Source organism: Zootoca vivipara, chromosome 5, assembly GCF_963506605.1.
Source record: "Zootoca vivipara chromosome 5, rZooViv1.1, whole genome shotgun sequence".
NCBI classification, from domain to species: domain Eukaryota; kingdom Metazoa; phylum Chordata; class Lepidosauria; order Squamata; family Lacertidae; genus Zootoca; species Zootoca vivipara.
This window is the reverse complement of record NC_083280.1, coordinates 16,402,808-16,418,227: the sequence shown is the minus strand read 5'-3', so window position 1 is coordinate 16,418,227 and position 15,420 is coordinate 16,402,808. Positions and strand designations below refer to the sequence as shown.

General features: G+C 40.4%; 1 protein-coding gene across 24 annotated transcripts in view; it reads right to left on the bottom strand.

Moving 5' to 3' along the window:
* Nucleotides 1–15,420, bottom strand: part of MECOM (MDS1 and EVI1 complex locus) — a 490,680-nt gene that overhangs the window by 30,156 nt on the left and 445,104 nt on the right. For 13 of the 24 annotated variants that reach the window (XM_060274382.1, XM_060274377.1, XM_060274375.1 and 10 more), the window contains 4 exons: nucleotides 13,130–13,183; nucleotides 7,152–8,514; nucleotides 6,836–6,922; nucleotides 4,705–4,792 (listed from right to left, as the gene is read on the bottom strand). In XM_060274382.1, coding sequence (XP_060130365.1) covers nucleotides 4,705–4,792; nucleotides 6,836–6,922; nucleotides 7,152–8,514; nucleotides 13,130–13,183 — 1,592 coding nt within the window. The remainder of the gene's footprint in view (nucleotides 1–4,704; nucleotides 4,793–6,835; nucleotides 6,923–7,151; nucleotides 8,515–13,129; nucleotides 13,184–15,420) is intronic. The other 11 variants (XM_060274386.1, XM_060274383.1, XM_060274385.1 and 8 more) reach the window with 6 other exon arrangements.

Sequence of the window (15,420 nt, the reverse complement as noted above, 5' to 3'; positions counted from 1 at the left end):
GCTGCATGGCAGCCTTTCCTGGGGAGAGCGCTATTGTGCTCAGGTCTGGCTTGCAGCTTTCCCTGAGGCATCTGGCTGGCCCATCTGTGAGACCAGGCGGCTGGGCTACATGGGCTGCAGGCCTGATCCAGCAGGCTCTTCTTACGATCCTTCTTATAGTTGCTCCCTGCCAACTTCCCTCTGCCACCTCCATGGTTCCTCTTCTTTTCCTTTCTTCCCTTTCCAATATGTATTTATTACACAACCTTTAAAGTAGCTCAAAGCCACATTTTTGCTTCATAACAACCCTACGAAGTAGCTTAGGCCCAAGGCCAGCTTTTGCAGAAATCCTGCATTTTATTTTATTTAAAATCTTTATATACTGCTTTATATTTTTTTAAAATCCAAAGCAGTGTACAACACAGAATTACAAAGCAACAAAAACAATCAGTATAAAACAATATATATATACAAATATATAGTAGTCCAATTTGGTTGCCATGTATGCAGCAACATTTACTAATCCAAAGATGCCTCTTGGAGCAAACACCTTTTTACTACATGCTTAAAACATAATGCAGTTTATGCAAGCCTAATTTCCCAGGTAGGCAAAGACCTCTCTACCTGCTGAATACAAGGCAGAATACAAGTGGCTGTAAGAGTCCCATCCGCTGATTTCAATGAGTTGGGCAGTCTATATGGGAGAAGGCACTCTTACAGATACATTTGTTCAGGGCTTTATAAGCTAACAGCGAAACATCAAACCAGGCTCAGTAGCAAATTGACAGCCAATGCACTTGCCTCTGCTATGTTCACAATATGCAACTCCACTGAGCAGTCATGCTACACATTCTGTACTGACTGCAGCTTCTGAACCAGCCTTGGGATAAGCCCTGCAAAGGCTACACTGCAGTAATCCATTGCTGAGATGACCCAATGTGTGGGTCACTATGGCTAAGCTATCCCTGTCCAGGAACCATCATAGCTACTGCACTAGCCAAACCTGGTAAAAGGCACTCCTAGTCCTAGCCGCTATGGTCACTTGGGTCTCTAGTAGCAATGATGTAACCGTTTCAGAATAGGTGACTTATTTCCTTGACCCAAGAACTGATTACTTACAGAGCTGTCATCTCACTGGCCCTCATCCATCCCACAACTACACCCAGGCACTGAATTGGGTCCTGAAAATCAGTACTATCCAAGAGTTCCTACAGCTGGGTTACTGTGGATCTCTCTAGTTCCTCAAGATGGGGATATTAGTGACTAGGCAGTAGTTGTCATACACCAACAGGTCCAAGGTGGGTTTCTTGAGGAATGGTGGCACAACCGGCTCATCACCACACCCTGAACCCACCCGGTCATAGCTGCTTCCTGCCTAGTCCTTATCAGTCAAGAGCAGCAGGGATCAAGAAAACACATGATTGGTAGCACTGCTGCAGGCACCTTGTTCATGTCTTCAATGCCTCAGTAACTGCAAGACCCCACAAAGTAAGATCAGCTGATGCACTGGACATCTCAGTGGGATCTGCAACAAAATTATAGTCCAAGTTGCTGCAGATGCAACCAATTTTATTCTCAAAGTTCACTGGAGAAGGTTTAGACGTTCCCTGGACCATCCTGAACAGCTCTGTAGCCCACTTGCTTGTGGATGCAAGCAGTGGAGGCGGCAAAGTAAGCTATTCTCTGCCATGCAACAGGCATGATTATGTGTTCTAGCAAGTGTTTGGTTGGCCTCAGTTATCCAGTCTACTTCATTTCTTGCAGCTCACTGGAGTCCCTGGGAGCAATGCAGGCTCCACAGTGCTGAATCATGTTTATGGCATGTCACATCTCAATGTTCTGTATGCAGATCACCCTTCTCACATTCCGGGGCAGAGAGTGCATCCTGCTGTATGCATTGGATTAATAGCATGCCAGCCTAAACACCAAACCACACATTGTATTTGCCACTGAGAAGATGTGGAAAACATTCACCCTGTAGTAACTGATTCCCCGCTGTACCATTTTGATTGGGTCCATCACATTGCACATCATCCATTCTTTCCATCATACGTGAAGGCATAAAAACTATTTCTTGTGACTTCCCCCATGTGAACAGTTCAAAAGCTATGTCAAAGAGCAATCACTTTATATAGAAGGGAGTTTTTTGCTAGCATCCTCATGACAAAACATACATTGTAACTAGATTCTCATACTCTAGCTACTGCTTTATGCTGGCTCTCAAAAAACAATTAGAACAGTTATGGAATGCTTAACTCACCATCTAATAGTGATAAGAGGAGTAACAAAGAAAGATGTGTTTGACTCCATATTGTCTCGATTTATATCATTTATTAACAATAGTACAGTAATCTCCCTTTTGCCTCAGTCACAGCAGCCACTGGAGAAAATATCTCAAGGCTCTAGACTGAGGTTATACCCTGTGGATGTGAGCTTAATCTGTAATGTAAAAGATTTTCCAAGTCTGTTTTGATGCCATGAGGATGACTGCATATGAGACTTAACATCTGTGCATGCAATAGACCTGGAAGGAAACACTTTATGCTTGGCAACTGTTGTTGTTGTTGTTGTTTAATTCAAAATACCAATTGTGATACTAGGGTTGAGCCTGGAGCCTCATGCACACAAAAAAATAAAATATAAAAACACTGCCAAGCCCCATTCTGTGCCCAATAAGCATGGGGGCCCTTTGCCCGGCAGTGCTATGGCCCATAGATTGCAGCCAATTCTGCTGTACACTCTGTGTGATGAGCGCATGGGAAAAAGCTGCCCCATGAGCCCTTGCTAAAGAGGGGAGGGGAAAGCCTATATAAGGCTGCTTCCCCTGGTGCTCACAGCCATTTTGCTTTGAGAGCTTCCAGCCTACGCACCCTTAGAGCAGTGATTTTTTCTGGGGGGACACAGGGGGACGCATACCCCTAAACATTTTGTGAATCTAAGTTTGGCATCATTGAGGGGCAGTATTTCAATATGAGTAGTAAAATGAGAGTACACCTAAACATTTTTTTTGGGGGGGAAGCACTGGCTTAGAGCCTTCACTGAGCAATTTTGGGTCGCTGGTTGACAGAATCGGAAATGATCTCTCTCTACCTGATTGGCACTTGGTTGGGTTTTTTTCCACCTTTCCCTCAGTGAAATTATGGCTTTCCTTTGTTAGACGGAAGAACATTGTTTGTATGAGGGCAGAAATGGCATTGGTCAGGATCAACATAGTCAACATAGTGTGTGGGGCCCCCCCAAAGGGGGGGGAGGATGGACCAGTCATGGGTTCAGTATATGCCCTGTTGGAATCTGCACCCTGGTCCCTCAGTGAGACCTTGCTTGCTTGGCTTGCACCACAGCAAGGTTCAACACTGGCCTACTCCTATCATGCAGGTTTGGAGCAATACAAACCCAGCAGATCTATCCCATCAACATGGGGCTTGTGGAATGGTGAACTGATCCAGGGACCCAATGCCATGCCAACCCTTGCCCTGTCTGCTGCTGTCAATAAAGTTTTTGGGCTGATTTTATCCCATCACTGTTGTATAGTCTGGCTTTTTTGCTGCTCTCATGGGTCACATAATGTACTGCATTCCCTATAATTTTGTCCTGAAATTAGTTAGTATAAACTATGCATTCTTTATTGGTAGATTCTTATGAAATAAATCTTCCCTGAATGCCAGCCTACGCTAATATTTGTAATGTTATGGACTATCACAAATACGGTTGCTGACAAGTTCTCGTAACCTTATCCTCTGATCTTGGCCTTGCTTGCTAAGCTGCGGATAATTATTTTCAACAGTAAAACAGTGGCTTTCTACAGTACTGTGGAGCATTCTGTTAACAAGGAGGTTAACAATCATATCGGTGTTTGCCTATAGTGTTATAAATGAAACATAGCATTAGAAATTAGAATTCCAAGATCCTAGACCTTTGTTTAGGCTACTAAACTAGCACAACCAGAAGAAGCCACCCTGACCTGACAAAACAAAAATTGTGAGGTCTATGCAAGCAGTGCTCAATTTTATCTCATGCATCAAGAAGTTACAGATGGCAAAGGTTATGTATTAAGGTGGACCCACAAATTCCTGTGGCTTAGAAACCAAATAGACCCTAAACTTGTGACTGAGCCTGTCTGTCACGCAGTTGGGTTGGGCATTTTTACCCCCTGGCAGGTATGACATAAGCAAATACCAGAAGTTGCTCCCAGTTGACATATCTCGAAAAATTGAGAAGTAGACATATGGTAGATCAGTCATATTATCATTTCACCAGGTGCTTTTGTTTGGCATAACTGCATAAGAACTTAGTTTAACAAGCAAAGCGCCTTGAAAACAGAGGCTAGAAATTCAGGGCGGTGCTTTGGGTGTGCCCAGCATTTTGCTCATGCCAGTGTGCATAGTGCAACTTCTGGGATTTTTTCTTAGAGGCATTCATGCCAGATGAAAGACCACTTCCAGTACACCCTAAGGGGCTTCTCATGTGGCATCTGAGACACACAACTCCAAAATTCCACTGGGCATGTGGAGACAGTTGCACTGTTCTCTTGAAGTCTTCCTGAAAAACATTGTGAAAAGTAAAACAATGCTACGTGGTTTGTTTCTCCCTGCTCACTAAAACTTGCATGTTCTAGGAAATCCGATAATGACTAAGATTCCCGTTGTTCCTGTGCACCTGCGTCTATGGCTTAACATGTTTGTTTACCATCACAACAACAACATCTTGATTATAAAAAATACTTACTTGTGGGTGGAATAAGAATCCCGGGGATGGTCTCAAGTACTTTTCTTTTAAAGCTTCAAGCGGGTCAGTTAGCTTTCTTTTTTCTACTCTGTAAATGTTAAAATAAGAATGTTCTTGTGATGACTCAGTCTCACATATGGATAACTATTTGATAACTTGGATTCGGAACGAGAGGCAAAACTTCTCAGGCACAAAGATCAAAGACAAGGAGGTGCAATTCACTATTCTCATTAATGCCAATGTGGCTGGTGGGCACCCCTTAAAAAACTACACCAGTGACTCTGGAAACATTCCAGTTTCAAGTATCTACTATTATGCACAACAGAAACTGCTGAGTGGTCTGAGCACAGTTATCAAAACCATAACTATATTATCAAAACTACAGAATTGAAATGGCCAATTTTCTATGGAACAAAATCAAATATTAAAAACAAAGAAAGAATTGGACTGAAAATATTTCTATGAAACATTTATTGTTGTTTTACTATTAATATTATCTGCTTTTGAAGTATGGGAAATGAGTTCCAAATATGTTAGCATCGACACTCACCACTTCAAATACAAAATACATCTATTTCTATTTTCATATTTTCTCCCCCAAAATAGGATTATGGGTTTTTTTGTAACTTATCATGAAGGTCCGCCTGGTTTATATCATGTCAATATTGGCTAACTGTTTAAAGAAGGAGAGGATTTTTTGTTTTACATTTGGAAGTTGTAGATTATTTAAGTTGTGCCAAGTGACTGAAGCAGCAAATTCCATAGTAGACAAATACTACAGAAATAAACAAAACCGGAGGTGAGGGGTAATTTTCATAGAGATGCTATATTTATTTAGGTCTAAATCTCATTCATGAATATCCAGATGTGATATTCGAAAACAGCAAGTTGGCGTCATTCAGCACTTGTTCATAAACGTAGGCCAGTTTTTCCCAAACTTTATTCTTTCAAAATATAAAAATAAAATGTTCCTTTGCCTGTTTAACCTGAAGAGCATAGTTGTAGAATATGTAATAGTAAAAATTACTCACTCTCAGAGGAGCCCCCCACTCCCTGGGTTTCTGCATGAGTCACTGATCTGGGTATGTCTCCTGGTGGGAAAGAAGCAAGGCCAGAGCAGTGACTCAGGCACAGGCAGATTGGAGGCCCCTCTAAGGGTGGGTAATTCTGCTGCCATCTCTGCATTGCGGATGAATGAGTTTCTCCATTAGAGAGAGAGTGCCATCCAAAGCAGAGGTTCATTGAAAGGATGTTAAGCCACAGCAGTAAATCATGCAGAGATGCAGTGAGCTCTCTGCTCTGTGGGTGGGTTATCAAGGGCTTTAATTAAAGAGTCTTTAATTATTCAATTAATTTAGACAACTCTTGCTGTACGGTACTGTGTGCTGGCATATTACATGGGAATGAACACCTTAGGCAGCCAGCAGTCATTATTATCCCCTGTCCAATTATATTTTGTTTAGATTTTTGTTCATCTGTTCTTGTGGTACGCTTTGCTCCTTTGCAACACATTCACACGTATAGCTGTACACCAATAGAAGTCAGTATACTCATGGGAAACACACTAGTCTGCATTGTCAGGGGGCAGCTAGAAAACTTCCACTCACGAGAAAACTATATTTGGGTACAGCTGCATGCCTGATGATAGATCCATCAGGCTTGGGCTCTTACTTAAAAAGAGAGAAACTTGGCTAGCCTGCCATTTGAAGTGGCAAACTTGGGGGAACAATTTATTGTATTTTCTTTCCAGAGATCACAAGACAGACAGTACCCATTCAATGTAGCAAATAAAAAAAACTATTTAATGAAAACCCAGAAAAATCTTTAATCAGGGATATCAAATTGAATTGGTTTGAATGAATTGGCTCTTTCTGGTGTCTCCCTGGATATATCCAGAAAATAGCATATATTGCTATTTCCCTTTGGAAGGATTGTTCTATTGCCCTGTGTTCAATAAGATCTGAACACACTAAATAATATTTACTGTTATTGTTATTTCATTGCTATATTACTATTTATCATGCATTACAGGTAGTTGTAATACTCTGCACAGCAGAGTGCAACAAACACTTCCCAATAATTAAAAACAAATCAGTAGATTACTTGATTGTAAATAAAGGCAGAATTTTACCCTTGAGTTCCACGTTGTGTTGCTATGGTACAACGTGTTTTGAGTTCTTGAGTGAAACACCTTTGATTGCAGTGGAGATCGACGTTCCTAGTTTGCAAACAAAAGCTGGATTTGACTGCCAATTTTTAAATACATTATTTTTTCTGAAGGGAAAATTGCTTCAAATATAATAATTATTTTGTATTAAGAGAATAAATGTTTAAAAATTCCCAGTCCCTAAGCTGCAATCATTCAAATTTCAACTATTTGTGCATTTTATTACAATAAATGACTGAGGATCATAGGCCATTTGTATAGCTTGTTTCATGTGTATTACCTGTAAATGGGATCCATAAAGAAAGGTGTCGGCCTTGCATGTTGCAAAGAGATGTCCGATGACTTCCTTGATTCAAGATCAATATCTCCTTTCTTTCCTCCAAACACATGGTTTTTCCGAGGCTCAGTCTGTTTTGTACCACTAGCTCGACTTCTGCTGCCCATACTCAAATCTAGAGGCTGGTCCTGGTTGGTCACTGATGGAGCTGCTGGTTTTGAGGTTATAGGAGTAAGTGGTTTCTCCTCCTTACGTTTAGTGGTAAGGTCAAAGGGAGACTCGGAGTTTCCCTTTAAGATCTTCTTTGCTTCACCTGGCGATTGGGGTTCCATTTTCAAAGGTAACGGTCTCAAGTCTCTATCAGGAAATGGGTACATTGACTGAGAGAATGCTGGAAAAAATGGGAGGGGAAACATGGAAGGGTAAGGTAAGGCTCCAACCTTTTTGTCCTGTAGCCCCACAAGTCCTGTCGAACCAAAGTACTTTTCAGCAATAGAGGCAATGGCCTTTATAGAATCATTCACAGCTCCTGACACCGCAGTTTGCTCCTCTAAAGATGGTGAGAAGATGGAATGATTGCTGTATTCTTTCTTATTATTTACGGAAGCCAAATTCTGCAGAGAGTTTACTTTGTCTTTGAACATTTTACCATTTTCTTTACATTTCTCTTTATCACTTTCAATGTCACTTTCCAGATCAGAGCCAGAGGTGGTCTCCAGGTCACTCCCACTGGGGGTACTGACATCATCAAGGTCACTACTCTCTGACTGGTCACTGATCTTTTCATGCGGCCTCTCTTCGGAGGACCTTTCTGGTTGAAGCTCCACTGGCTTATTTTCACTTAGGTTAGGTGGGTGCTTATTTAGTGCCTTCAAAATATCCTGGGTAGCTGGCAGTGTCTGAGGATGTGTCATGAGGGGACTTTGACTTTTGATTGATTGGTCTGTGTTTGGAAGTCCTTTAACAGGAGAACTAGCAGGTATCAAAGGTGGCCTGTGGTACAAGCCTGAAGGAAACAGACCAGGGAAGCTAAAAGAAAATCCAGGAGCTGTTGGAAAGGTAAGACCAGCAGGATGCCTATTGGCACCAAAATAGTCAGCAAGGCCCGGATTTGCATGATTCATATTAACCATGGAAGATTTATCCATAGCTGGGGTTCCAGGAAGTGATATGCCTTGGCCAAAAAATCCTCCTGCCGCAAAATGGTTCTTGCCCTCACAAAATCTCCTGTGTTTATTTAAGGAAGACGTAGTGCTGAACATTTGTCCACAGTCTTTGCACTTGATTTGGGTTCTGCAATCAGCATGCATACGCTTATGACGGCAAAGGTTTGAAAACTGAGTATAGGACTTATGGCAGACCTCACCTGTGTGTAAACAACAACAACAAAAAATCTCAGGATTTAAAGTAATTTTTTCTGTTCCTCCTCCCCACACCACATTCAGTCCCACCCAGCTGCTTTAAACTGAGCATCTGAAATCTCTTATACTTTTAGAAAACTTAGAGCTCATTCCTAAACATGTTTACACAGAAATAAGACCCACTGAGTTCAATGGAATTTATATCCTTGTATATGCAACTATGACTGCAACCAGCATTCCTATGTGCATACACTTAAGAGTAAGCCCCATTTAACACAGTCTGTTGATTTGAATGGGTCTGTTCTGAGTATGACCAACAATGGATAGCACCAAGGCCTTAAACATGTATAGGGGCTGCATTGTTAGTCAGACATCTGAAAGGATGAGTCTGAGTGCAGGTTGCATGTTAAAAAAAAACCTGTCACAACCACTAAAACAAGGAATCCAGTTAGGCAAATATAATGAGAAGCAGAAAATGAAAAACCCCACATTTCTTTCCCTTTTTTTTTTAAAAAAAAATCAACATTAGTATTATTTTTTTATTGTTCATGATTTTATATGCATTGGCCAGGATCCAGAAAAATCCACATGCATGCACCTGAAACCCCTGTCGTCCTTCCAATTCAGCAGTCCCCTACTTGCAAGTTGAGAAGAGATACAAAAATGTTACGTGCAAGCCAATCTTTTGCACATATGTGGAGTTCTGGATTATGGTCACTGCTTTATAGTACAATGATATCTAGAGACATAAAACATAATTGCAGAAAAGAATACAAATACCAAATTGACCCCAGAAACACTTGCATATGCATGAGTAACTTGACCCCGTGGTTTGCTCCATTATTTTGATTGCACAAGCATATAAAGCGACTTTTATCTGAGAAAGTCCAAACAGAAGTTACCACAGGTTTAGTGCTTTTGATATATACTGCTATATATATATTGCATAACCATGATAGCTAGACTGGACTGATTTCAGAAATAAGGTACTGTGGTTGTATATGTGCACCATGAACAAAGAATACATTTTCTGTGCTAATTTCTACATTTGGAACAATTCCTATGGTCATTTACTAAAAACAAATCTGCATTCAGAACGCGTGTGTGCTCTTGGCAGGGCCTTGCTAACACAGGTATGTCATAAGTTTTTTTCAAACTCAGTGCAAATGCAAGGAGGACCTGCAACAAAGCATTGCTGTTTGTGGCATGTTGCCGTAAAAGATTTCAGTCATTCCATTCTCCTTCCAGCTTTGTTTCTTCCTCAGTTGTTACTTAGCATTCCATGGTCACTGAACACACTTAGTAGGCTTTGGGCTATTGGGAGGGGTCCCCTCCCGCTTAGGATTTCCCCCTAAAACACAACAAAAAACATACTTCTGAAAACCTTAAGAGTTCCTGGCTGATTCCTCCCTTTTGTATGGGAATATAATTGGCAAGACAGCCTGAAAATTGAAAATAGATGAGCCTGCAATAAAATGTTGCAGCATGGGGTGTTGCAGTCAGTCATCCATACCCTTGTCCAGGATTATACTGTTCCATTTCCCCTCCAACTCGGTTTTCTATCTCCTCTACCCCAACAAATCAGTCAGTATTCCATGGCCCCTGAACATGTTCAATTCTCACTGAGCTTATTGAGGGTTTTTTCCCCATCAAGGTTTTTTGTCCTTCTGCAAAACGTAAGGTTCTTCCAAGCTCACTGACACTTCCCTCATGGGTGTGGATGGCTATATACCATCACTCACCTCTAAACTCATCACTCACCTCTAAACTCTAAATAGCGGGTATGATTATTATCCTTATGCATTAAAACTCAGCTTCCTCCAGTAAAGAAGAGTTGAACAGTTTAACTTTTGCTCAGTTTGTGTTATATCACAGGCTCTTGCCCTTCACACATCAAAGCCATACAACAATGCATATTGTGCATTCTGAGACCTTCTTAACAATTATTTTAGTGGTTTCAGACAGGCTGACATAATTTACAATGGCTCTATTTTAAGCCTGCAAAGGAAACTGAATTGAATGTATCCCATCCTGCACTCTTGGTTCCCATGAACTATAATCACGTCCTCTGACTTCCATGTACACCGTGGCTGATGCTAACCTTCCTGCTCTTATAAAGCTTATCCTTGAGAACCTGCCCGCTTGTTGTCTGTCTTAAATGTTTACCCTGTAGCTATCTGTTCCCATCACAACAACAAAGACTTCCATTGTCTGAGAAGGCCCTGATTCCACCTGTCTGGCTCAGATGAGTTGCCTTGCTGATATCTATCAGACAACAGCTAGAGTAACAGTTGCAGGGTTGGGTGCAAGCCAAAGAAATGTACAATTCAGGAAGAATGTTATTGCTCTGTATCAGCCAGGGTTCCTGTAAGATACCTTTCATTCATAAGGAATGCTCCAGCCAAAAAAATGTATTTACAAAAAAATATTACTCACACGAGAACAGTAGCAGGTTTAATTTGATCTTTCTAAGTGTGGGGGATTTCCCCTTTATTTGGAGAAAATATCACACATATTGGAGAAACATCTGGAATTTTTTCTAAATTAAATTTTTTGATCCATGAATTTAATTTGGAATATTTATTGCTTTTAAAGCCCAATGTAGATGGCATTCCTCTATCGCAGTGTTCAGGACATCTAATAGTGAAGTTGCTACTGATTTGTATGGTATCCAACTTGCAATCCTATAAATCTTCTTCTTATTGAACTTAATGGGACTTGCTTCTGAACAGAATTGTATGGGATTGCACAGTAAAGAAATGCACATGTTCTTAACTGATTCACATAATGGTCTGAAGGCACGTGGTACAGTTGCATTGCTGAAATTTACTAAATATATCTTGGCCAGAGTAATATCCAGGTGAGAGACTTTGAGCTCTTGTAGAAAAGACAGAATACAAATTTAACAAAGAAATAATAGATTTGATATGCAAGCAGGAAGACTTCTACTATATACAGAGGTACTCAGTTGTTCGCTTTCTAAAAGATAATAGGCTGGCACTTATTTACACATGAAAATACATCAGAGATATACAAATATAAAATGGCTTTCATGCCTGGCAATCTGAGACACAGCTGACATAGTGGTTAAAATTTAAAACTAAGTAGACAACAATACTACCAACTGAGATGAGTAGTTCTTAATGGCCTTCACAACAAGGCAAGATTAACTGGCAGGGCAAACATTCACTTTAAAAATTATAGCCGAAATCATTAATGAATGCATTAAACTGCAGCACACTAATACATCGATACAATGGAGAGAGGATAGGAGACCCCTTGCAAATTCCATTACGTAACATATTGTATCAGTAGCCATAAATGTTCAAGAGCTGCATAAAAGCCCCAATTCAGGTTGGCCCCATCTCCTGATTCAGCAGTTATGTCTGGGATAATAGCAAGAGGCAGAATGAGGAAACAAGTACACCAGATCACTTTGCGCTATAGTAATTCCTTCCCTCATTTGGCAGTTCCCTCTGCCACTATAAAAAGAACTGTCCTAATCTCCAGCTTGGGGCATACAGGCTTCACCATTCACTTCCATGGAACAGGGCAGCTTTCTACACAATGGTATTTGCACAAACGGAACCCTCTCTCCAATTACAATGGATGGAAAAGGTCTTATGGCCCAGAACCCTGACACTCAGAATAAGTTTGGGTAGTAGGCTTGTGCATTGCCGCCACCAGTCAGATGATGCTTTCAGTAGTTCATCACAGAGATAATCCTAAATTTATATTGATAGAATTGTTGGGTTTTGGTTAAATTAGTGAATGATGTGGCTGTGCATAAAGTTAGGACTGGAAACCAACTATTTAAAACAGAAGGTTAAGTCTCAAGGCTGCAGTAGCCAATTAAATGCCTCAGGAAGCTCACAGGAAAGGTTGTGATGGTAATGGTCATTCATTATTGTTTGCCTTCAATCTATGGTAATCAGAAGCTCACAATAACAGAGAGCATAAAAGAAAACATAGGATGCATTTATTTGAATTCTTGTGACAAAGACAGAATTGAAATGGAGATGAACATATTTTTGTGCAAGCAAATAGAATGAAAGCGCTTTAAAATTTGCCATGGGTGGAAAAGGATTGCCTAATGCATGGTAGAATGTGAAGAGACCAATAAGCTTCATTCTTAATGTAACATACGAAACCCACTTCAACCCTGCCAGTCCCTTTAACTTCAATATACATTTTTACTTTAAACTAAGCCAAGTCAAGCTATTACAGGAGTGGATCTACAGTGAGACATTTTCTCTTCCACCTTGATAAACCCTTATATTCTATAACTTTACATTCTTATATTCTATAACCTTACATTTGCTTTAAATTTCCAAGCCAGGGATCTTATTTCCCGGCCTCTATGTTTTTAACACCGTCTTGACTCTGCACTCATCTAACCATTGCAATCCTTCCCACACCAGTGTACCAAATACATTATAATCCATCAATGACTTAAGCATTTAGGACCAAGAAATTAGCTAGAAGTGAAGTTCGCATATTTTCTGCTTATTAAACACATGACTGTTAAGTGCTATTTTTAATGCATTGCTGTCTATTCCAACATGTGGTTTCTATTTGAGCAAGCTGGAGGTTTTATGAAGGCAGGCAGTGTGTAATTACCTTTGTGTTGGTGAGTTGGTGTTGGTGAGTTTGCTCCCAAGCCAGGGCGGCATACTGTAACGAGAGACAGTTGCCATAAACAGACTGAGAAGGTACAGCATGGTGTGTGGCCTTTTTGCTGGGAATCAGATATCTCTGCTCTAGGTGACCCTCTACCCCCAGCCACAAGCGCTCAGAAAATCCTACCCTGACATGTGATCTTTAAATTCTTTTGTTCTGTAATTACACAGCAATTATTCATAATTGTCCTATGGTTTTTTCTGTCCATCATCCTTTGCATTTGAAAAATCACAGTTGCTCTTTTGGTTACACTAGCAATTGCTGATTAATGAAAAAAGCAGGGAAGAAGCATTTTCCATGTGATTTAATTTGAAAAGAATGGCAGAGCATCTGAATTTTCTTTTAAAGGAAAGAAAAGAAAAAAGGAACTGGAGCCGCAGGGTATGAATGGTCCCTATATGGCTGGAAGCTATTGTTCACTAATTATTTTATTTTCACTAATATTAAAAAGACAGCCCTGTGATGTCAGGCAAGGGAACACAAATCTTTAAACAACGGTCATAACTGGGTCTGGTTAATTATGTTTTTGCTTGCTTAAATAAGTTGAAGCACAAATATATAAAAATATCAACCATTCCAGGAGCAGGACCACAGCCCTCTGAGGGATTCTTTTAAGCCATTAAAAATCATGTTGATATATTATTGAGACTCAATGCTCACACAGATTCATTCAACTGCTCCCTTGATGAATGTATGGAGTATGTTCTTGTACACTGAAGAAGTTAATTCGAGAGCTACAGGAAGCTGGCCGTTGGTTCTCAAGAGTTTGAACCACAAGTCCCCATGGGCTGATATGAAATTGCAGGTTGGCCCCTCTCTCCATTAAACTGGCTTCCTGTTTGACCCCGCACCTTCATGCTGTGTGTATCTGGATTCTGTGGCCCAGTAGTGCAATATAGCAAGCTTAAAAATTCTGTTAACTGATCCTTCCTTGGAAGCTCTTTGTACATTCAATAGAAAGTAAAACCACATTATGCTGTTCAACCTGATGTCAGAACAAGAGGGGTAAGGCATGGAATCAGGAAGGATTCACATAACATTAAAAGTGATCTGAACTTCCCACCGTGAGAGATGCAAGTCTGGAAATAAAGACATGCCACTTGCCTCGCCACTGGGTAGATAGGCAAGGTTTTTTTAAAAAAATCCATGTTCTGATGAAACAAATATGTTCAAGTCAGTCATCCTAGTTTTCTTTTAACATCTTAAACTGCATGCCCCTCACATTCGAATAATCTATATTTCAATCTGCTTTCAGAGTCATGAGAATTGGGCCACAAACATTAAGTAGTTAATAACTGAGAATTAATTAGTTAATTTAAAAAACTACATAATTCTCAATTATTGACTACTCAGTGTCTATGTCTAATGTCAAATTAATCAGCAGATTAATTTGCTAACCCACGGATTAAAAATTGGCTATTTAATTACAATTACTAACATCATAATGATGTTGATGACAGTGGGGCAGAAGGAAGATCTGTATTTATTTTCCATTTTTATGCTGGTTTTTTTATCCAAAGGGCTCTCAAGACAGCTTGATATAGCAATCATAAGAACTCCCTGTGTGCCATGCTTTACTTAATTTTAATTAGAGCAATCCCCTGAGGAAACAGTGCGCAGTGTTGGCATCACTGTGCCAAATTATTGCTGAGCATCTACTAATCGTCATGCAGTGCCTTAAGGTATCTTCCTGAATAGCATGCAATTGGTTGATTTGGGCAGCCATGAGATCTAACTGTAACAGCTGTGTTTATAGCGCTCTTGCTAAAGTTGATCAATAGGATAGGGCAGCACATAGACTTTCCAATTGAAAATGTTTTAGTGGAATAGAAGCCTGCAGTCAAAACATTGGCTGCTTGTTTCAAATCAATATGTAAAATGCTATTCAGCCTCTCCACCAACACTTATTAGATCTGTTGTCCCCCCGTAGGGTGGCCAGATCAAATGAAATAACAATAAAAGACACATCTAGTACAATTCTCCTATCAGACTCTACACTGGTAATGTACCCTTGGTTCCCTGGCCCACAGTTCCTAGCCCATTTTCCCCCTTGGCTCCTCTTTCCTTCATTTACATATCTCATTCACCCAGTGCTTGAGTGCCCCACTTCCTTGGTTGATACAGCATGAGACTCTTAATCTCAGGGTTGTGGGTTCGAGCTCCTTCAGAATTCCTATCCCTCAATAGCATACAGCCTTTCCTGATTCACACACCATTGTGTTTCTTCAGAG